This window comes from Gekko japonicus, unplaced genomic scaffold (assembly GCF_001447785.1).
Source record: "Gekko japonicus isolate JY-2015 unplaced genomic scaffold, Gekko_japonicus_V1.1 scaffold908, whole genome shotgun sequence".
NCBI classification, from domain to species: Eukaryota; Metazoa; Chordata; class Lepidosauria; order Squamata; family Gekkonidae; genus Gekko; species Gekko japonicus.
The window spans coordinates 268,347-289,199 of record NW_015172030.1 but is presented as its reverse complement, the minus strand read 5'-3'; the positions used below and the strand labels follow the sequence as shown (position 1 = coordinate 289,199).

The following is a 20,853-nucleotide window of genomic DNA, read 5'->3' as shown; positions in this document are numbered from 1 at the left end:
GATGTCCTCAAGTTCTAGTGTTCTGGGAGAAGAAGAAAAAGTTCTTGGTCAACTCTCTCCACCCCATGCGGAATTTGATAAAAAGAGGGCAACCAGGATGGTGAGAGGGTTGGAATCCAAGTCTTATGAGGAAAGGCTGAGAGAGTTGAGTGTGTTTAGCCTGGGAAAGAGAAGGCTTAGAGGGGACATGATTGCAGTCTTCAAGTATTTGAAGGGCTGTCATGTAGAAGATGGAGCGGATCTATTCTCTCTTGCTCCGGATTGCAAGACTAGATCTAACGGGTGGAAATTACAAGGGAGTTGTTACCGGCTAAATATCAGGAGGAACTTCCTAACTGTAAGAGTGGTTGAGCAGTCTGCCTCAGGAGGTGGTGGATGCTCCTTCGCTGGACGTTTTCAAGCGGAGGCTGGACGACCATCTGTAGGGTATGTTGTAGGTATGTAGAGCTATCTTTCAGCTATGCTCCTGCAGAGTGCAGGGGGGGTTGGACTAGATGACCTGTAAGGTCCCTTCCAACTCTTAACATTCTATGATTCTATGACAAACCTCTGTCCCAGCCTCCCTTTAATTGTCTCCTTTCTAACCTAAAAAGTCCCAAACTCTTCAGCCTTTCCTCCCTCATCATCTTGGTTGCCCTCTTCTGCACTTCCCCCAGCTCTGCGTAGAGTTCCCAAAGCCTGAGATGCAAGGGTGAACCAGATAGAGCATGTGGCCTGCCGCGGAGGGTGGTTGTTCAGTCTAAAAAGCCTTTCTCCTGTCTAAACTCTGCCTCTTTCTCCCACGCCCCCCCCCCAGTACCACAAGGAATGGACCCAAATGGTCATCCGGAACATCGCTGCCTCCGGGAAGTTCTCCAGCGACCGGACCATCAAGGAGTATGCCCGGGATATCTGGGGCGTGGAGCCTTCCGACCTCAGGATCCCGCCCCCCAACGTGCCCCGGGATGTTGCTGATGAGCAGATAGCCAACGACACGGCGGACAAGTTGCACATGTGAACCTGAGAGATGCTTCGCTTTTTGTTTGCGTTAGCGGCTGTACCGTACAGGGTGGGGAGTGTGCCTCCCCGGCATTGTTTAACTAGTAACAGTAGTAAAGGTTTATGGGGCTCTTGCGATTTGGCTTCTGAGCACTGAGAGCGGTCCAAGCGCTTTGGCCGCTGTAAAGTTGAGGGAGACCTGCTTAAAATGGATTCACGTCTCCTGGCTCCTCTCTCCTTTCTGGGGAGACCTGGGAACTGTCGTCCTGTAAGGGGGGTTGTCAAACTCTTGATAACAGAAACCACAATTCCCAGGAGGCCTTTGGGATGGGGGGGAATCCACCAGCTGCTAATCAGAACAGTAGGTCAGTGGTTCCCGACATTTTCAGTACGGTGGCTCACAGGTCCAAATGACCCATCCAGGAGTTAGAGTGACCTTGGCACCCAAGTACTTTAGCATTCCCTTTTCTATAGTGGCTAATCAGATGTTTTTGAGAAAGGGTACAGCTTCCCCCATTGTGAACCCCAAGCAAGTGAGATTCCAGTGTAGAAGAGGAGACTGGATTTATACTCTGCCCTTCACTACCCCAAAGACTCTCAGAGCAGCTTACAGTCCCCTTCGCCTCCCCACAACAGACACCCTGTGAGGTAGGGGAGGCTGAGAGAGCTCTCCCAAGAACTGCCCTTGGGAGAACAGCTCTGAGAGAACTTGTGACTGACCCAAGGTCACACCAGCAGCCGTAGGAGTGGGGAATCGAACCCGGTTCTCCCAGATTAGAGTCCGTGCTCCTAACCACTGCACCAAACTGGCTCTCCAACACAGCCCTTTGCACATGGAGGTTACATTCCAACCTCTGACCACCCATCCCCTCCTTCATTGCTTCCTCTGATCCACCTGAGAGGCTAAGAAACTCTCACTCAAGTACCCATCGGGACAGGTTTCACTGGATCGACATGTATATGCAGCGAAGAAAAAAATACAAACTAACGTACGACGGTGCCCAGGGTCAGACCTTGGTTTCCAAAATACGAAAGAGAGCAAGGGTAGCCTATGATCTACTTTCAGAGGTTTCGTGACCCAATTTTGGGTCCCAACCAGTCTTCCCTCTAAGCTGAGTTAAGTGTGAGCTAGCTCACAGGTTTTTAGCCTACGGCTCACAGATTGTTGTCTTAGCTCAGGAAGGATGGCTCCGGAGCAAACGCACTTAAACAGTAGCAGAATTGCTTGCTCACAGTTTTAATGCCAGTAGCCCACAACATAGAATTTTTGCTCACAAGACTCCACAGCTTAGAGCGACCATTGGACCGGTGCTCCCTGTAAGCTGCGGAGTCTTGTGAGCAGAAATTCTACTTTGTGAGCTACTGGCATTAGAGTTGTGAGCGAGCGATTTGGCTGCTGCATGAATTAGTTTGCTCCAGAGCCCTCCTTCCTGAGCTAAGACAAAAATCTGTGAGCCGGAGGCTAAAAAACTGAGCTAGCTCACACTAACTCAGCTTAGAGGGAACACTGGTCCCGACCCCCACGCTGGGAAACACTGCTGTAGGTTACATTTCCCTTCCGTGCAACTGGCTTGTACTAAACACTCTAGCAGGAGCCAATGCCAGGTGTGGTTTTTTAAAAAAGACTGGTTGTAGGTTACCATTTTAGACAAGTTACCATCTTACGTGGTTAGTGCTACTGTAAAAAGGTAAAGGTTCCCTTGCTCGAAAGCCAGTCGAATCCGACTCTAGGGTTGCGGTGCTCATCTCCGTTTCAAAGCCGAAGAGCCAGCGCTGTCCGAAGACGTTTCCGTGGTCATGTGGCCGGCATGACTAAACACCAACGCTGTTCCCTTCCAACCAAAGTGGTACCTATTTATCTACTTGCAATTTCTTGCTTTCGAACTGCTAGGGTGGCTCCTGCACTGCTACTGTACTGGTTCCTTAACACAGCACACAGCACCTGGGTACAGAAACAGCAGGGAAACTCTGCTCGTGTGGTTGACTGTCCCCCTTCCAGCAATCTTCCCGTGCGAGGTGAGCCTGGAATCCATTCCCACCCGCCATACCACAGTGCTTTAAAAGATAAAACAGGTGCTAACAGATGCAACAGGTCTTGGGTCTGCCCACGCAGCCAGGTCGGCGTGGAAGTTGAATGGCCGCACACACAGATTGCTTCCGTAGACTTGGTGAGGGTAGAATTCCATGTCACGGAGGTTTCAGGCGGTCCAGTTCAGGTACAAAGCTTTGCTGTCTCTCCCCCCACCCCACCCCCAAGCACGGGTCAGTTTTCTACAGCTTGTCTCCGATGGATGGTTTAGTCTGATCCCCCGCCATGCATTCCCGAACATCCGCAGGCTTAAAATAAAGCAAAAAGGCACAGCCATCCCTTTCCAATTTTTTTATTATTATTATTATTATTATTATGAGTCACAAAAAAGTTGGAACGAAGTCTCCTCCCCGCTGGGGTGGACGAACACCGGTCACTTGATGCTCTGGAGAAAATTTCTGTCGGGGAAGGGGGGGGGAGAAAGAAAGCTGTTTACGCCGTGTCCCATGAAAATGTTTTACTTCCCTTCCGTGAAAGCTACAAGTGCGCCGGCCCCTGGAGCGTCTTCTGCCTTTGGTGGTGAAGAGGCCGAAGGGCAACGCTTGAGTGTCCGGTATGTAGCACTGCCACAGTTCTACGCGACTCTTGAGCCGCACAGCCATGCACACGCCGAAACACACACCTATGCTGATTGGGGTGCCAGTCTCCTCGGGATCCCCCCGAATTACAGCTCAATCAGATATTTTTGGGCAGGAAAGCAGTTCAGCTGGCTTCAGAGCTGGCCACGCCCACGACAGCCAAAACCTCTGCGTGCGTGGCTACAGAGGGAAGGCCTGGAGAGCGACCACCACCACCCTCGTGACTCCAAGATGGGCATGGGGAGGCATTTAAATGCCTTCCCCGGCCTTCCAAGGGCTGGGATGCCCAGGCAAGCCAAAGGCAGGCAGTTTAAACCTATCCAGTGTTCCCTCTAAGCCGAGTTAGTGTGAGCTAGCTCACAGTTTTTTAGCCTGCGGCTCACACATTTCTGTCTTGGCTCAGGAAGGAGGGCTCCAGAGCAAGCTAATTTCTGCAGCAGCCAAATCACTCGCTCACAAGTTTTAATCTCAGCAGCTCACAAAGCAGAATTTCTGCTCACAAGACTCCACAGCTTCGAGGGAACATGAGTCCCCGCAGGGCACCGAGGCAAGCCAAGGGAAGAAGAAGAGATTGGATTTATACCCCGCCCTTTACGACCCAAAGGTGTCTCAGAGCGGCTTACAAACTCCTTTCCCTTCCCCTCCCCACAACAGGCACCCTGTGAGGTAAAAGAAAAAGAAGAGATTGGATTTATCCCCCGCCCTTCACTACCCAAAGGAGTCTCAGAGCGGCTTACAAACTCCTTTTCCCTTCCCCTCCCCACAACAGGCACCCTGTGAGGTCGGTGGGGCTGAGAGCGCTCTGGCAGAAACAGCTCTTTTTCAAGGACAGCTCTGACGGAACTGTGGCTTGCCCAAGGTCATCCAGCCAGGTGCAAGTGGAGGAGTGGGGAATCAAACTCGGTTCTCCCAGATTAGAGTCTGTGCACTTAACCACGACACCAGACTGGCTCAGAGGGAATCCTTGCCCTGGGCCCAAGAGGTGTGTGTGGAAAAGGGCAGGGAGGAACTGTGACCTCTGAAGCCGCCCTTAAGATCCAGCGCTGCCTTCTCCCTTCCACTAGAGAAATTCTATCCCTGTTTGAAAGGGTCATGTACTCAGGTCCTCAATTTGGTGCCCCCTGGGAACCATGACACCCACCGACAGTTAGGTGGGAACCAATGTTCCCTCTAAGCTGTGGAATTGTGTGAGCAAAAAAATCTTTGTGAGCTACTGGCATTAAAGTTGTGAGCGAGCGATTTGGCTACTGCATGAATTCCGTTTGCTCTGGAGCCCTCCTTCCTGAGCTAAGACAAAACTGTGTGAGCTGGAGGCTAAAGAACTGTGAGCTAGCTCACACTAACTCGGCTTAGAGGGAACACTGGTGGGAACGAGGCGGGGCTTTTGCCCAGCGAGTCTTCTGACTGGCCACTGAAGATCCAATCGGCTGTACAAAATGTTGCTTGGGCTGCCCCCATGGCGCAAACACTCTGTGTGACTGAAGGTAAGCTGTTGGCAGCCGTTTTGTGGCTGGCTCCACCATCTGGGGCAGCCATTTTGTGCCCGCGGCTACCACATGGTGTCAGAATTCCAAAGGTGCCTGCCGGCTCAAAAAGGTGGGGGACCCTCTGCACGAAAGGAACACCTGCCCTTCCCGAACAGGTAGTGACATTCCGAGCCGCACCAGAATCTCACGTGTGGGAGAAGGAGCAACTTTCGACAAAATGATGTCGTCCACCAAAGAGGACTGTAAACGGGGGTAAAGCACTCCAACCCCCCCCCCCCACACTTCCCTCATGGAAAGGGGCTGCGGGTATGGTATGGTTCTTGAGCATGGGTTGCCAACCTCCCGGTGGTGTGTATATCAAACAAACATTGTGATAAAAATGACAATGACATTTAATAAATTTTATGAACGTCAAATTATATTATAAACGAAACCTTTACAATATTACTAAGAAAATTCTTACATTCTCAAGGAAGAGAAGAGATTGGATTTATACCCTGCCCTTCACTACCCAAAGGAGTCTCAGAGCAGCTTACAAACTCCTCCCCCTCCCCACAACAGACACCCTGTGAGGTAGGTGGGGCTGAGAGAGCACTGACAGAAACGGCTCTTTTTCAAGAACAACTCTGACAGAACTATGGCTTGCCCAGGACCTTTCCCTTGAGAACGTTAGAATTGTCTTAGTAAGACTGTAAAAGTTTCGTTTGTAATACAACGTTCATCAGATTTATTAAATGTCATTGTCCCTTTTTACCGCAGTGTGTGTGTGTGTTTGATATATTTCCTTGTAAATGTGATCCCTTTTTCGATTTACTCAGCCTCCGGGTGTTGGCCGGAGAGCCCCTGGGATTACACCTGAACTCCAGGTGGCCGGGATCAGTTCCCCTGGAGAAAATGGCCAGTTTGAAAGACGGACTCCGTAGCGTGACACCCTACTGCGGTCCCTCCCCAAACCCCGCCCTTCCGCAGGCTCCACCTCCAAAACCTCCAGGAGTTTCCCAACCAACCCGGCATGGAGGAGCGTACAAGGGACCGAAGTCGACGGAGACTTATCCGTGTTTGTGGAGAGGCCAGGAATAAAGCACAAGATTTATTCTAGCGCCGGAGTGTGGTCCTGGGGGAGGGGGGCTGTTCCTGCCAGATTCCAAGACCCAGATCAGTTAAAACCTTTTTACACACACGCGCGAGAACTCTGCTTGGGGTGGAAACTTGCCTCTACGCAGGACAGCATCTCCTTTACCCATACACCCATCTGACTCTCCCCGTGTGCAGGGGAGATCGGAAACTCAGGAACTGTAAGTCCCAAGGGGGTGAGCGATCGTCCTCTGTTTCATGTCTGTTCTTGGTCCGTGCCCTAGGGGAGGGACTGTACTTCAGTGGAAGAGCCTCTGCTTCACGAGCAGAAGGTCCCAGGTTCAATCCCCGGTATCTGGTTAAACGATTCAGGTAAACACATGATGGGAAGGACCTCTGCCTGAGACCCTGGAGCACATGGAATTCACCTCACAGGGTGTCTGTTGTGGGGAGGGGAAGGGAAAGGAGTTTGTAAGCCACTCTGAGACTCCTTTGGGTACTAAAGGGTGGGGTATAAATCCAATCGCCTCTTCTTCACTGCCACAGGAGGTGGTGGCAGCTACAAGCATGGACGGCTTCAAGAGGGAATTGGATAAACCTATGGAGCAGAGGTCCATCGGTGGCTATGAGCCACAAGATATAGATAGGAACTCTCAGTCTGGGGCAAGGGATGCTCTGTCTTCTTGGTGCTTGGGGGGGGGGGGCTTCTGGTGTCCTGGCCCCACTGCTGGACCTCCTGATGGCACCTGGTATTTTTGGCCACTGTGTGACAGAGTGCTGGACTGGATGGGCCACTGGCCTGATCCAACATGGGCTTCTCTTATGTTCTGAGTAGACAATACAGCCACTGATGGACTACGGACATGAACCAGGAAAAATTAGCTTCATGCATGCTTCAATGTGGGAGGGCTTCTAATGTCCTGGCCCCACTGCTGGACCTCCTGATGGCCCCTGGTATTTCTGGCCACTGTGTGACAAAGAGTGTTGGACTGGATGGGCCACTGGCCTGATCCAACATTGGCTTCTCTTATCTTCTTATGTTGAGAGCAGAGGTCCATCAGTGGCTATGAGCCACAAGGTATAGATAAGAACTCTCGGTCTGGGGCAAGGGAAGGTCTGTATTCTTGGTGCTTGGAGGGGGGGGAGAGTGGGAGGGGGCTTCTAGTGTCCTGGCCTCACTGCTGGACCTCCTGATGGCCCCTGGTATTTTTGGCCACTGTGTGACAGAGTGTTGGACTGGATGGGCCATGGGCATGATCCAGCATTGGTGTCTCTGATGTTCTTAATGTATGAGTGAGCCGTAGAAGACAGGGGGGGTCCTTTAAACTGAAGACCATTTACTGCCTGGACCTTTTTAACCGGAGATGCCGGGGATTGAACCTGGGACCTTCTGTGTGCCAAGCAGGGACTCTACCACGGAGGCATGGCCCCTTCCCAAGGACTGTCTGCTCGAGGCAGGGGAGCAGTTAGCCTGGGGGGGCCCAATGGAGCAGACGCATCGCACCCCCATCCTCTGTTGTGCTTTGAACTTGGTTCAAAAGCACCGGTCCCACCTCATTGCCTCCTTCTGGGGCAGGCTGGGTGAAACCTCGGCTACTGCAGCTGCAGAAGAACAAAGAGTTCTGTGATCTCGTCACACACACCCCCTGGGGCGCCGATCTTCACCTGCTCCCTGGCAGTCTCGCCCAGTCAGCTTCCTGCCATCAAATCCCCTACGGGGTGCCCTTTGACGTGCCGGAGAGAAACCGGGTCCCCCGCGCAGCATGGCTCACTCACTTCACGATGTCTGGGAGCTCGGGGTTGGAGGAAAGATGATCGTGTCCGTAGCCCTCGCTGGCAGGGAAGGAAAGGAAGCGGATGGCATCTTTCTTCTGTGAGGTGTTGCGGGCGATCTCGAAAAGCTGAAGGAAGGCCAGAGTGAGAGACAAGAAGAAGAGAAGGAGAAGAGGAGATTGGATTTATACCCCGCCCTTCACTACCCGAAGGTGTCTCAGAGCGGCCTACAAACTCCTTCCCCTTCCCCTCCCCACAACAGACACCCTGTGAGGTAGGTGGGGCTGAGAGAGCTCTGACAGAAACTGCTCTTTTTCAAGGACAGCTCTTATCAGAACAACGGCTTGCCCAAGGTCATCCAGCAGGTGCAAGTGGAGGAGTGGGGAATCAAACCCTGTTCTCCCAGATTAGAGTCCACACACTTAACCACTACACCAAATTGGCTCTCAGGATTTAAGAAGAAGAGAAGAGATTGGATTTATACCCTGCCCTTCACTACCCAAAGGAGTCTCAGAGCGGCTTACAAACTCCTTTCCCTTCCCCTCCCTGCAACAGACACCCTGTGAGGTAGGTGGGGCTGAGAGAGCTCTTGACAGAAACTGCTCTTTTTCAAGAACAGCTGTGCCAGAACTACAGCTTGCCCAAGGTCATCCAGCAGCTCCACATGGAGGAATGGGGAATGAAACCCGGTTCTCCCAGATTAGGGTCCGCGCACTTAACCAAAGTACACCAAACTGGCTCTCCAAAGGCAGCCATGTTCTTACCTTCATTCATTAAGAGACGGATTCGAGTCCAGGAGTGCCTTCGAGAACAAGAAGATTTATTGGGGGGGGGGGTTATAAGCAATGCTCCCTCTAAGCTGTGGAGTCTTGTGAGCGACTGGCATTAAAGTTGTGAGCGAGCAATTTGGCTGCTGCATCAGTTAGTCTGCTCTGGAGCCCTCCTTCCTTGAGCTGAGACAAAAACGTGTGAGCCGGAGGCTAAAAAACTGTGTGCCGGCCCACACTCACTCAGCTTAGAGGGAACACTGGTTGTGAGCTTTCAAGGGGAGCTTTGACTCTGAACACATACCCCCAAAATCTCATTGGTCTCCAAGGAGCTCCTGGAATCGAATCTTGCTGTCCCAATACAGAGCAACCTGGCTACCCTCTGAAACTGCGCTAAATCTGTCATGAGCTACTTTGACGGTGGTGGCAGCGCTCTACCAGGGCAAGTGTGCCCGCTCTAACTCCCCTCCCTTCCCTGGGAGATGCCAGGGCCTGGTCCTTCTGCTGTTTGGCTGGAGATCCTGGAGGTTTTTTGTCATCCTCTGGGCATGGAGCAGGGGTCACTGCTGGGTGTGTGTGTGGGGGAGGTGTTTGTGAATTCCCTGCATTGTGCGGGGGGGTTGGACTAGATGACCCCGGAGGTCCCTTCCAACTCTACGATTCTCTGATTCATTTTGAGAGCTGCTGCTGGCCTAACCATGCCGAAGACACTCCCCTGCGGCCACCACCGGCAGAGTTCTGCACGGTGAAGATCCGGTGGCACTTCTGCCTTCGCACAGGCGTCATTCCGCAGAGGTGGCCACGTCAATCTATTGTAGCCCAATGAACTGAAACGGAATTAACTCAACCGAAAAGTCACCGCTAGCAGAAGGGAGTCCTTGCCTTCTGCTCCCTTTCACAGAAACTCCCTGCTCACAAGGGGGAAGCCACATTACCTTTCTGCTGTGGGTGATGGGTATGATGCCGTCGTCTTCTGAATGCAACATTAAGATCGGGCTGGACAGCACTTGGACACTGCAGGTGAGAGTGGAGCCGGTCAGAGTTGAACGTAAGAATAGAACTGAAAAAGAGCCCTGCTGGATCAGACCAGTGGTCCGCCTAGTTCAGCCTCCTGCCTCACACAGGGGCCAGCCAGTTCCCCTGGAGGGCCCACAACAGGGCAGAGAGGCCGAGGCCTTCATTAGAACATCAGAAGAGCCCTGCTGGATCAGACCAGAGGCCCATTTGGTTCAGCATTCTGCCTCATAAAGCAGCCAGCCAGTTCCCCTGGAGGGTCAACAAGAGGGCATAGAGGCCGAGGCCTTCCCCTGAGAAGAACATCAGAAGAGCCCTGCTGGATCAGACCAGTGAGGGTCCATCCAGTCCAGCATCCTGCCTCACACAGGGGCCAGCCAGTTCCCCTGGAGGGCCCACAACAGGGCAGAGAGGCCGAGGCCTTCCCCTGATAAGCACATCAGAAGAGCCCTGCTGGATCAGACCAGTGAGGGTCCATCCAGTCCAGCATCCTGCCTCACACAGGGGCCAGCCAGTTCCCCTGGAGGGCCCACAACAGGGCAGAGAGGCCGAGGCCTTCCCCTGATAAGCACATCAGAAGAGCCCTGCTGGATCAGACCAGTGAGGGTCCATCCAGTCCAGCATCCTGCCTCACACAGGGGCCAGCCAGTTCCCCTGGAGGGCCCACAACAGGGCAGAGAGGCCGAGGCCTTCCCCTGATAAGCACATCAGAAGAGCCCTGCTGGATCAGACCAGTGAGGGTCCATCCAGTCCAGCATCCTGCCTCACACAGGGGCCAGCCAGTTCCCCTGGAGGGCCCACAACAGGGCAGAGAGGCCGAGGCCTTCCCCTGATAAGCACATCAGAAGAGCCCTGCTGGATCAGACCAGTGAGGGTCCATCCAGTCCAGCATCCTGCCTCACACAGGGGCCAGCCAGTTCCCCTGGAGGGCCCACAACAGGGCAGAGAGGCCGAGGCCTTCCCCTGATAAGCACATCAGAAGAGCCCTGCTGGATCAGACCAGTGAGGGTCCATCCAGTCCAGCATCCTGCCTCACACAGGGGCCAGCCAGTTCCCCTGGAGGGCCCACAACAGGGCAGAGAGGCCGAGGCCTTCCCCTGATAAGCACATCAGAAGAGCCCTGCTGGATCAGACCAGTGAGGGTCCATCCAGTCCAGCATCCTGCCTCACACAGTGGCCAACCAGTTCCACCACTTCTGAAAGGAGAGAAAACCCCACACAACTCACGTCAGGGGGTCTGATCCAGCACAGGGTAGGGTTATCAGATGACCACTTTGTAGAGGACACGTCCTCTTTTTTTGGTGCCCGTCCTCTTTGGGGCTCTTAAAAAAAAACCCCGATGAAACTGTCCTCTGTTTGGGTTGGAAGGTTAGCAATATTCCTAGATCATAGCAGTTCTCACAGCTTAAATCAGAGAAGAAGAAGAAGAAGAAGAAGAAGAAGAAGAAGAAGAAGAAGAAGAAGAGATTGGATTTATACCCCGCCCTTCACTACTCAAAGGAGTCTCAGAGCGGCTGACAAACTCCTTCCCCTTCCCCTCCCCACCACAGACACCCTGTGAGGTAGGTGGGGCTGAGAGAGCTCTTGAAAGAAACTACTCTTTTTTCAAGGACGGTTTGCCCAAGGTCATCCAGCAGCCTCAAGTGGAGGAGTGGGGAATCAAACCCGGTTCTCCCAGATTAGAGTCCAAGCACTTAACCACCACACCAAACTGGCTCTGTTGAACTCATTTGTTATGAGGGCCGGATCTGACATAATTGTCATTTTGTCAGGCCGGGCCATGTCTGCCCTAAAACATAGTCCCAGGTATGGGAGATATAAACTGTGTAAAGGACAGCAGCTGATGAGCTCTGAGTTGGTGTATCTTCACTGCAAGGCCCTGTGGACTGGGGAGGGGGGTGCAAAGGAAAACCCATATGGGCGGACTGGAGAGCCAGCGGCGCAGCACTGGGCAGACGCCCCCACGCTGCTGCAGATGAGGTTGTTCTGCCATGTCGAAGCCACAATCGGCGTGACCCCCCCCCCCCCCCCCCCCCGAGCAGTCTCCTGTTCCCTCCCTTGCACTAGTTGCTCGCGGGCCACATAACAGCCCTGGACGGGCCAGTTCCGGCCCCCGGGCCTTACGTTTGACACCCCTGGCTTAAAGAGTAGGGGTCTTTAAAGATTTGTCCCAGGGACCACTTGCTTGAAGGAGTCAGTTGGGAAATATGTCCTCTTTTTTTCCCTTTTCAAGATAGGGTAACCCTAGAATGGAGTGAGCGTTCAAGGCGCTAGGGCACGCTTTGGAAGATTCTCCACTCACTTTCTGTCGCTGTAGAAGTACATGTCGGCGCGCGCCATCGTGTCCAAGATTAAATACTCGAAGCCAGGAAACTTGCGGTAGATCTGTTTAAAGAAAGAAAGAGACTTGTGGGGGGGGGGGACTGCAAAACACGCCTGTCTTCTCAGCAGCTAGAGCGGCGGTGGCAACTAGATGGAAATCAGATAAACCTCCTGACTTAAACCTCTGGCATAAAAAAATCTATGGAGTACCTACATAATGGCCAAGCTCTCTGACAATATTAACCAACTCCAACGTCTTCTCTCCTCTTCTACTTTCTTGGCCGTCTGGCTTCCTATTCTAGAATATCTCGTGTCACAAGAAACCACCCCATGGTAAACTTTCTTACTGCTGCTTTTGTCGTTTACTGGCATGGTATATCTTAGTTAATCACTATTCGGTAGCTACAAATGGAGGAGCGGGGAATCAAACCCGGTTCTCCCAGATTAGAGTCCACTCACTTAACCACTAAACTGGCATCTGGCTATAGGTAAATTTCCAGAACTTTCCAGAACTGTCTTTGAGAGAACGGCTCTGACAGAACTATGGCTTGCCCAAGGCCATCCAGCAGCTGCAAGTGGAGGAGCGGGGAATCAAACCCGGTTCTCCCAGATTAGAGTCCACAACCACCAAACTGGCTATAGGTAAATTTCCTTAGGAAGGTTTCAACTTTACAATCACTTATACTAGCTAATATTTTAATTTTGTGCTTTATATTTGAGTTATGATCATATTGAATGGTATATATGTACAATGTATATGGTGGTGAAACTGCAGTAAACTGTATTTTGGAAGAAAGAAAGAAACACAGCTGACTGCAAAACAGATCTCTCCCAGGGCTGGAAATTGCTTCGGGCAATGCAATTGCCAGTAGTAAATGTGGATATACCCCCTCTATGGAAAACCCAAGATCTACTTTGTGTCCTCCAATAAAAGTGGTGGCATTCACAACCTACCATGCTGGCGCTGGTGGGGCGGGCCTTTCTCACCAAGGGGCTGACATTTCCAAGGGGGCGAATGCAAAGTCGAGACCGAACTGGAAGCAATTCAGGATGGGACGGCACTCACTTTGCCCCACTGGTTGCCCTGCAGCAAAGTACCTACAGGTCCCCCACCAACTCGAACAAGTGAGCCAAGCAACCCTGCTAGATTTCCACATTGCTCCACAAGCTATCTGTCAGCTATGCTGCCATGGGGGTTGGGGAGTTTATTCTGTGTCTTGGTAATTGCTATTGCATTCCTATCCCTGCTGTTCTGCCTTTGCTGAAACACTTATCTCGACAGATGTGCAGGAGGATGTTGTGTTGGAAGTTGTATTGTCTGGAAGTCTCCTATGTACCGTGAGAGACTACAGTTTCCCAGCTTTCGCCACCTAACGGATTTGGCCCCGGGTGGGGGAGAGTGCCTAATTGGCCCCTCCCGGGGGGGGGGGGGCGCCCTATATCCTATTATGCTCAATGGGCTGCCGCCATTCTCAACAGTGCCTGTGTTACTGCATCTATAGCTTTGCAATAAACGTTTAACCATTCCTGAATGCGTGTACTTCGTTGTGAGCTGTGGGTTCTGACACTATCGACGGATAAAAGTGGAGGCAGAGACACGGAGAAACTTACTTTTGTCACGGGGATCGTGGCCGCTGCCTCACGGATGTTGGTGAAAGGTGCCTCTAGGATTACTGCATCCACTGTGACCCCTTCTGGGGGGGGAAAGGAGACGGTTCAGAGGGGGGAAATATACACCCTGGAAGAGTTGAAGTGCCCTCCCCCCCTTAAAAAGAACACTAACATAAGAAAAATTAGTTTTTGTAGATTTTCCAGGCTGTCTGGCCGTAGTCTTGGCATGGTAGGACCTGACGTTTCGCCAGCAGCTGTGACTGGCACCCTCAGAGGTATAACACAGAAAGGTGGAGGACTCTCTGTGTCAAGACGAGAAGCAAAATGGTAGGCAGGTTTATGTCTACTCAGGAAGGTGGGGTAGGGCTGAGTCATTATCTTGTAGGAGTTCCCCAGGCTGTGACATGCTCATGGAGGAGCTTTCCTGAGGAGGTTCTTTTGCATATGGATGGGCTGTTGAAATTCTAATCTTATCTGTAGTGCTGTTGTTAGATGTAGCGCCTTTTGTGTTTTTCAGGACAGGAAACCATGCCCTGTTTATTTTTAAATGCTCTTCTTGTCTGTTGAAATTGTGTTTGTGTCTATGAATTTCAATGGCTTCCCTGTGTAATCTGACATGGTAATTGGACGTGTTGTCCAGCCTTTCAGTTCAGCTATTGAACTCCGGACGTGGAAAGCCTTCGACAACATATAAGAAAAACTGTCCGAATATGAATGATTAACCTGTTAAGCCCTGACCTGCAGGGCTATTTTTGGGCAGGAACGGACAAGAACGGAGTTCCGGCTGGCTCCTGAGTTGGCCACGCCCAGCAGGAACTCATTAGAATAATAGGCCACACCCAACAGCAGAAACTCATTAGGATTGGCTACATTAGGGGTGTGTGGCCTAACATGCAAAGGAGTTCCTGCTACAAAAAAGGCCCTGGGTTTTGACAACAAACAAGGTAAACAGAATAAGAAGCAAAAGGTGGGTGTGGCTGGATGGCCACACTTCTGGCAACATGGGGGTGCGGCCTAAGGTGCTAATGAGCTGTGCTGTCAGGGGTGTGGCCTAATATGCTAATGAGTTCCTGGTGTTGGGTGTGGCCTGTTATGCTAATGAGTTCCTGCTGGGCTTTTTCTACAAAAAGAGCCCTGCCAGTGACCTAGGCTAGCCCGATCTCATCAGATCTCAAAAGCTAAGCAGGGACAGGTCCAGGTTAATACTTGGAAGGGAGACCACCAAGGAATGCCAGGGTCATTACACGCAGGCAGGCAATGGCAAGCCACCTCTTAACGCCTCTTGCCTTGAAAACCCCAAGGGGTTGCCGTAAGTCGGCTGTGACTTAACGGCCCAAAAAAAAAAAGTCCTTTAAACTGTAGAGAGAGAATGGTGAAACCATTGCAAGGCGGACTCTGTCATATGGGAAACCGCCAAACAATCATTAATTCCCCCAAATAATTGTAACAGTCGCCTGAAAAGTTATTCCTCTAAAAATGAAACCTTTGTCCGATCACTATAGACAGGATCTTTTACATCACCTAAAACCTGATCCCTTTGACTGGAGGTGACGGAGATTGAACCTGGGACCTTCTGCGTGCCAAGCAGAGGCTCTGCCTCTGAGCCACGGACCCTCCCCAAGCACACATGAAGCTGCCTTCTACTGAATCAGAGCCTTGGTCCATCAAGGTCAGCATTGTCTACTCAGACTGGCAGCTGCTCTCCAGGGTCTCAGGCGGAGGTCTTTCCCCATCACCTACTGCCTGGTCCTTTGAACTGAAGATGCCGGGGATTGAACCTGGGACCTTCTGCATGCCAAGCAGAGGCTCTGCCACTGAGCCACCAAGGCCCTCTTTACAGCTCTCCAGGGTCTCAGGCGGAGGTCTTTCCCCATCACTTACTGCCTGGTCCTTTCATCTGGAGATGCTGGGGATTGAACCTGGGACCTTCCGCATGCCAAGCAGAGGCTCTGCCACTGAGCCACGGCCCCTCTTTACAGCTCTCCAGGGTCTCAGGTGGAGGTCTTTTGCATCACCTACTGCCTGGTCCCTTTAACTGGAGAGGCCGGGGATCGAACCTGGGACCTTCTGCAGGCCAAGCACCGGATCTCCCGCTGAGCCACAGTCCTCCCCCTCATTACAAATCCCCTGGCCCACGGAAAAGCAGCACGCCCGTAAAAGCATTCTTGAAGACGACTTTATTGTATGTAGGGAATTTTGAGGAGCCCTCTACAGGTCCCCCACACCACACCACACCCCAGAAGAACAGAGGATCTGTGTGGAAGGACCAAAATCGCCTGGGGAGAAACCACTCAAATGGTAGAGGCAGGCCCAGGTTGAGGGTTCCTCCCACATACTCCCGACCAATGCTCCCTCTAAGCTGCGGAGTCTTGTGAGCAAAAATGCTACTTTGTGAGACACTGGCATTAAAGTTGTGAGCGAGCCATTTGCCTGCTGCATAAATTAGTTCCTCTGAAGAAGAGAAGAAGAGATTGGATTTATACCCCGCCCTTCACTCAGAGTCTCAGAGTGGCTTACAAACTCCTTTCCCTTCCCCTCCCCACAACAGACCCCCTGTGAGAGAGGCGGGGCTGAGAGAGCTCTTTCCAGAACTGTCCTTGAGAGAACAGCTCTGACAGAACTATGGCTTGCCCGAGGTCATCCAGCAGCTGCAAGTGGAGGAGTGGGGAATCAAACCGGGTTCTCCCAGATTAGAGTCCGCACACTTAACCGCTATACCAAAATGGCTCTCTGTGGAGCCATCCTTCCTGCGCCAGTGAGGTAGGGATGAGAGAGCTCTCTCGAGAACTGCTCCTGAGAGAACTTGTGACTGACCCAAGGTCACACCAACAGCTGCATATGGAGGAGGGGGGGGAATCAAACCCGGTTCTCCCAGATTAGAGTCCGCACACTTAACCACTACACCAAAATGGCTCTCTGTGGAGCCATCCTTCTTGCACCAGTGAGGTGGGCTGAGAGAGCTCTCTCGAGAACTGCTCCTGAGAGAACTTGTGACTGACCCAAGGTTACTCCAGCAGCTGCATGTGGAGGAGGGGGGGAATCAAACCCGGTTCTCCCAGATGAGAGTCCGCAATCCTAACCACTACACCAAGCTGGCTCTCTGCATAGGCTCAGAAGCACTTTTTATTACAACCTGAAAATGTGCAAGAGCCAATCCCCGGGTTGGAAAGAGATTTGGCAGTCAACTTCTGGCTCAGGTTCCAACGTTGCACTTTTGAGGAAAAACAGGGATGCAGATTTCCAAGAGAAATTAGCCCTATCGAATAGCTGCCCCTCCCATCCACATCGCACCCAGAGAGCCAGTGTGGTGTAGTTGAGAGCGGTGGACTCTAATCTGGGAGAACCGGGTTTGATTCCCCCACTCCTCCACATGAAGCCAGCTGGGTGACCTTGGGCCAGTCCCAGTTCTCTCAGAGTTCTCTCAGCCCCACCCACCTCACAGGGTGTCTTGTTGTGGGGAAGGGAAGGAAAGTTGACTGTAAGCCTCTCTGAGATTCCTTCAGGTAGTGAAGGGTGGGGTATTAAAAACCCCAACTCTTCTCTCCACCTGAAGTTCCCAACCCCCAGGTAGGGCCTGGAGACTCCAGACTACCGATATCGCTGCCCCTGGAAAAAACGGCTGCTTTGGACGGTGGACTCTGTGGCATTATAACCCCGCTGAAGTTTCTCCCCTCCCTAATTCCCTGTCCACCCCTAAACAGCCAGGAATTTCCCGGCTTGGATCCCCCCCACACACACACCCTCACTTCTCAAGCTTATAAATAGTTACCTTTCTCTTTCAGCGCCCTGGCAACGTTTGTAGCAATTCTAGGAGGAGACAGAAGACAAGGAAGTAAGAATGTCAGGCAAAAAGGGACTTTGTGAAGATTGATTGATTGATTGATTTTCTCCAGGACAGTTTGGCTGGAGATCCTGGAGGTGTTGTCATTTTCTGGGCGTGGAAAGTGGTCACTGCGTGTGTGTGTGAGGTCTTTGTGAATTTCCTGCAGTGTGCAGGGGGTTGGACTAGATGACCCTGGAGGTCCCTTCCAACTCTTATGATTCTATGATTGATTGAGGTTGTCATGATCTGGGCTGTGCAAGCACGGCCTACTAGGCCCAGGGAGCCTGGCTAGCAGTAGGTTAGGCTGGGCCCACAACTCCCAGAAGCCCGGCGCCTGCAGGATGTCTGGCGCCTGCAGAAGTGAGCCGTGAGTCACGAAAGCTCCTCCCCTTCCACAAATGTTGTTAATCTTTAAGGTGCTCCCGGACTCTTGGCCATTTTCTGCTCTTTCACCTTGTCAGAGATCAGGAAATGGCTAGTCTGCCACTGGGGACAAACATCGAGACGTACCCAGTGAGAGAAGAAATTTTAAGTAAAATTTTGGAAACGGGGGAGATGGACAAACTAACTTTAGCTTTGAAAGGACAACCAGAATCAACATTTGGTAATACATGGCCAAGGTTTTAGAAGAAGAGGAGGAGGAGGAGGAGGAGGAGATTGGCTTTATACCCCGCCCTTCACTACCCAAAGGAGTCTCAGAGCGGCTTACAGACTCCTTTTCCCTTCCCCTCCCCACAACAGACACCCTGTGAGGCAAGCGGGGCTGAGAGAGGTCTGACAGAAACTGCTCTTTTTCAAGAACAGCTCTTGTCAGAACCACAGCTTGCCCAAGGTCATCCAGCCAGCTGCAAGAGGAGGAGTGGGGAATCAAACCCGGTTCTCCCAGATTAGAGTCTGCACACTTAACCACGACACCAAACTGGCTCTCTTTTATAAGTGGTTTGAAGACTATAATAAATAAATAAACCATGCAGACAATTAAAACTTTCTGAGGACATGCAAAGTACAATTTTGATATCTTTGCAAGAGATAGACATGAGGATACAAGGTGAAATCTAGAAACGTCCGATAAATTAGGCGTGAGTTTGTCAGACAAGGAATTGTAAGAAGAATCTCCCCTCTTTTGTGTTAGTTGTGTCTTTATGTGTGTTTTGTCATGTTGTCCATGGGGTCGCGAAGAGTCGGACTCGACTGTGCGACTGAACAACAAAATGTTTTGTCTTTAAAAATAAAAAAGTTAACGATGAGAGAGAGAGAGAGAGACGTACCCGGTGCCGAGGGAGTGCCCCCAGACGATGACCGTGCTGTTTCCGCTCCGGGCCTTCACCCAGTGATAGAGGAACAGGACGTCTGTCGTGAAGCCCGTCTCACTAGGGTCCCCGGTGGAGTCTCCATAGCCTGGGAAGCATCAGATTGAGGGTCACGGGGGGGGGGGGGGACCCTTTCTGGGGGGGGGGGGGGGAACCCTCAACAGTCTCTTGGTTGAAAATGCAGACATTCAGAGTGGTTTTTCAACAGAATTATTTTTTTATCGAAGATAGTTCCAGAAAATTGTAAAAAGCAGGATTCCTATCTGATTATACATGTTGTTACAACTGCTAGAATATTATATGCTAAATACTGGAGGAGGAAAGAGACACCATCAGAAGAAGAAATAACAAATAAACTATTGGAAACGGGTGAGATGGACAGAATTGACTTTACTTCTGAAAGGACAAAAAGAGGAACACTTTGAAAGTATGTGGTCAGGATTTTACAGGTGGATTGAAGACTATATTAAATGAATTGTGTATACAACCAGAGCAGAAAGTATAAAGAACATAATAAGAACGCTGATAGCAGGGCTATTTTTGGGCAGGAACGCACAGGAACGGAGTTCCGGCTGGCTCCTGAGTTGGCCACGCCCAGCAGGAACTCATTATCATAATAGGCCACACCTAACAGCAGACACTCATCAGGATAGGCTACATTAGGGGTGTGCGGCCTAACATGCAAAGAAGTTCCTGCTACAAAAAAAGCCCAGGGTTTTGACAACAAAGTAAACAGAATAAGGAGCAAAAGGTGGGTGTGGTTGGATGACCACACGTCTGGTAACATGTGGGGTGTGGCCTAATATGCTAATGGATCTCTGCTGTTGGGTGTGGCCTATTATGCTAATGAGTTCCTGCTGGGCTTGTTCTACAAAAAAAGCCCTGGCTGATAGTGATACATGCAAAACTTTAAATCAACAGTTTAAGGTGGAGAAACCTATTTGTGATTAGAGAGAAAAATGTAAGAGATCCTTAATGGATAGATTCCCCTATTTTATGTCTGTGTTGTAGATTTGTTTTGTTTGTTGTCATGATAAAATAAAAGTAAATTGTTAAAAAAATAAAGGAATTTACCTCTGTAGTCGATGGCCAGCACATGAAAGTCGGCATCACTCATCACCTGTTCAAAAAGTCAAGGTTTCAGTCTCTGGAATTTAGTGCAGCCTAGGCTATTTAATTACATACATCAAAAGGAGGGGCTATGGCTCAGTGGTAGAGCATCAGCTTGGCATGCAGAAGGTCCCAGGTTCAATCCCTGCAACCTCCAGTTAAAAGGGCCCGGCAGTAGGTGATGGGAAAAACCTCGGCCTGAGACCCGGGAGAGATGCTGCCAGTCTGAGTAGACAATACAGACCTTAATGGGCCAAGGGAGAGTGATTAAAATGTGGAATTTGCTGCCAGAGGATGTTGCGATGGCCACAGAAGTAAACAAAGAGGATTGGATAGCTTCAAGTAGGACAGGTCACTGGTTACTAGGGGTGTGTATTTGGATCTACCCAAGCCAAAAATCTACCTGAAAAATATAGGGCGTTTCTGATGTTCTAATGAAGGCCTCGGCTTCTATGCCCTCCTGTTGGCCCTCCACTGTGTGAGACAGGATGCTGGACTAGATGGACCCTCTTCTGATGTTCTTATGAAGGCCTAATCGGCCACTGTGTGAGACAGGATGCTGGACTAGATGGACCCTCTTCTGATGTTCTTATGAAGGCCTAATCGGCCACTGTGTGAGACAGGATGCTGGACTAGATGGACCCTCTTCTGATGTTCTTATGAAGGCCTAATCGGCCACTGTGTGAGACAGGATGCTGGACTAGATGGACCTGTTGTTGGTCCTCCACTGTGTGAGACAGGATGCTGGACTAGATGGACCCTCTTCTAATGTGGCCAGCCAGTTCCTCTGGAAGATCAATAACAGGGCATAGAGGCCAAGGCCTTCATTAGAACATAAGAAGAACCCTGATGGGTCAGACCCACTGATGGATCAGACCAGGGGACAGGAACATGCAACAAGTCTTGCCCCCTGCTCC

At 51.2% G+C, this 20,853-nt stretch overlaps 2 protein-coding genes across 4 annotated transcripts in view; one reads left to right on the top strand and one right to left on the bottom strand.

Moving 5' to 3' along the window:
• Nucleotides 1–1,563, top strand: part of PYGL (phosphorylase, glycogen, liver) — a 79,162-nt gene extending 77,599 nt beyond the window's left edge. For both annotated transcript variants that reach the window (XM_015420607.1, XM_015420608.1), the window contains exon 21: nucleotides 797–1,563. In XM_015420607.1, coding sequence (XP_015276093.1) covers nucleotides 797–997 — 201 coding nt within the window. In that variant the 3' untranslated portion in view covers nucleotides 998–1,563. The remainder of the gene's footprint in view (nucleotides 1–796) is intronic.
• A 1,826-nt stretch (nucleotides 1,564–3,389) lies between these two features.
• The window catches only part of ABHD12B (abhydrolase domain containing 12B), a 45,784-nt gene continuing 28,320 nt past the window's right edge, over nucleotides 3,390–20,853 (bottom strand). Inside the window, exons 6-13 of one of the 2 annotated variants that reach the window (XM_015420612.1) lie at nucleotides 19,901–19,946; nucleotides 18,785–18,914; nucleotides 17,463–17,500; nucleotides 13,694–13,776; nucleotides 12,063–12,145; nucleotides 9,682–9,760; nucleotides 7,983–8,107; nucleotides 3,390–3,465 (exon numbers count right to left, since the gene is read on the bottom strand). In XM_015420612.1, coding sequence (XP_015276098.1) covers nucleotides 3,441–3,465; nucleotides 7,983–8,107; nucleotides 9,682–9,760; nucleotides 12,063–12,145; nucleotides 13,694–13,776; nucleotides 17,463–17,500; nucleotides 18,785–18,914; nucleotides 19,901–19,946 — 609 coding nt within the window. In that variant the 3' untranslated portion in view covers nucleotides 3,390–3,440. Of the gene's footprint in view, nucleotides 3,466–6,343; nucleotides 6,487–7,982; nucleotides 8,108–9,681; nucleotides 9,761–12,062; nucleotides 12,146–13,693; nucleotides 13,777–17,462; nucleotides 17,501–18,784; nucleotides 18,915–19,900; nucleotides 19,947–20,853 lie in introns of those variants that run through there. The other variant, XM_015420611.1, reaches the window with a different exon arrangement.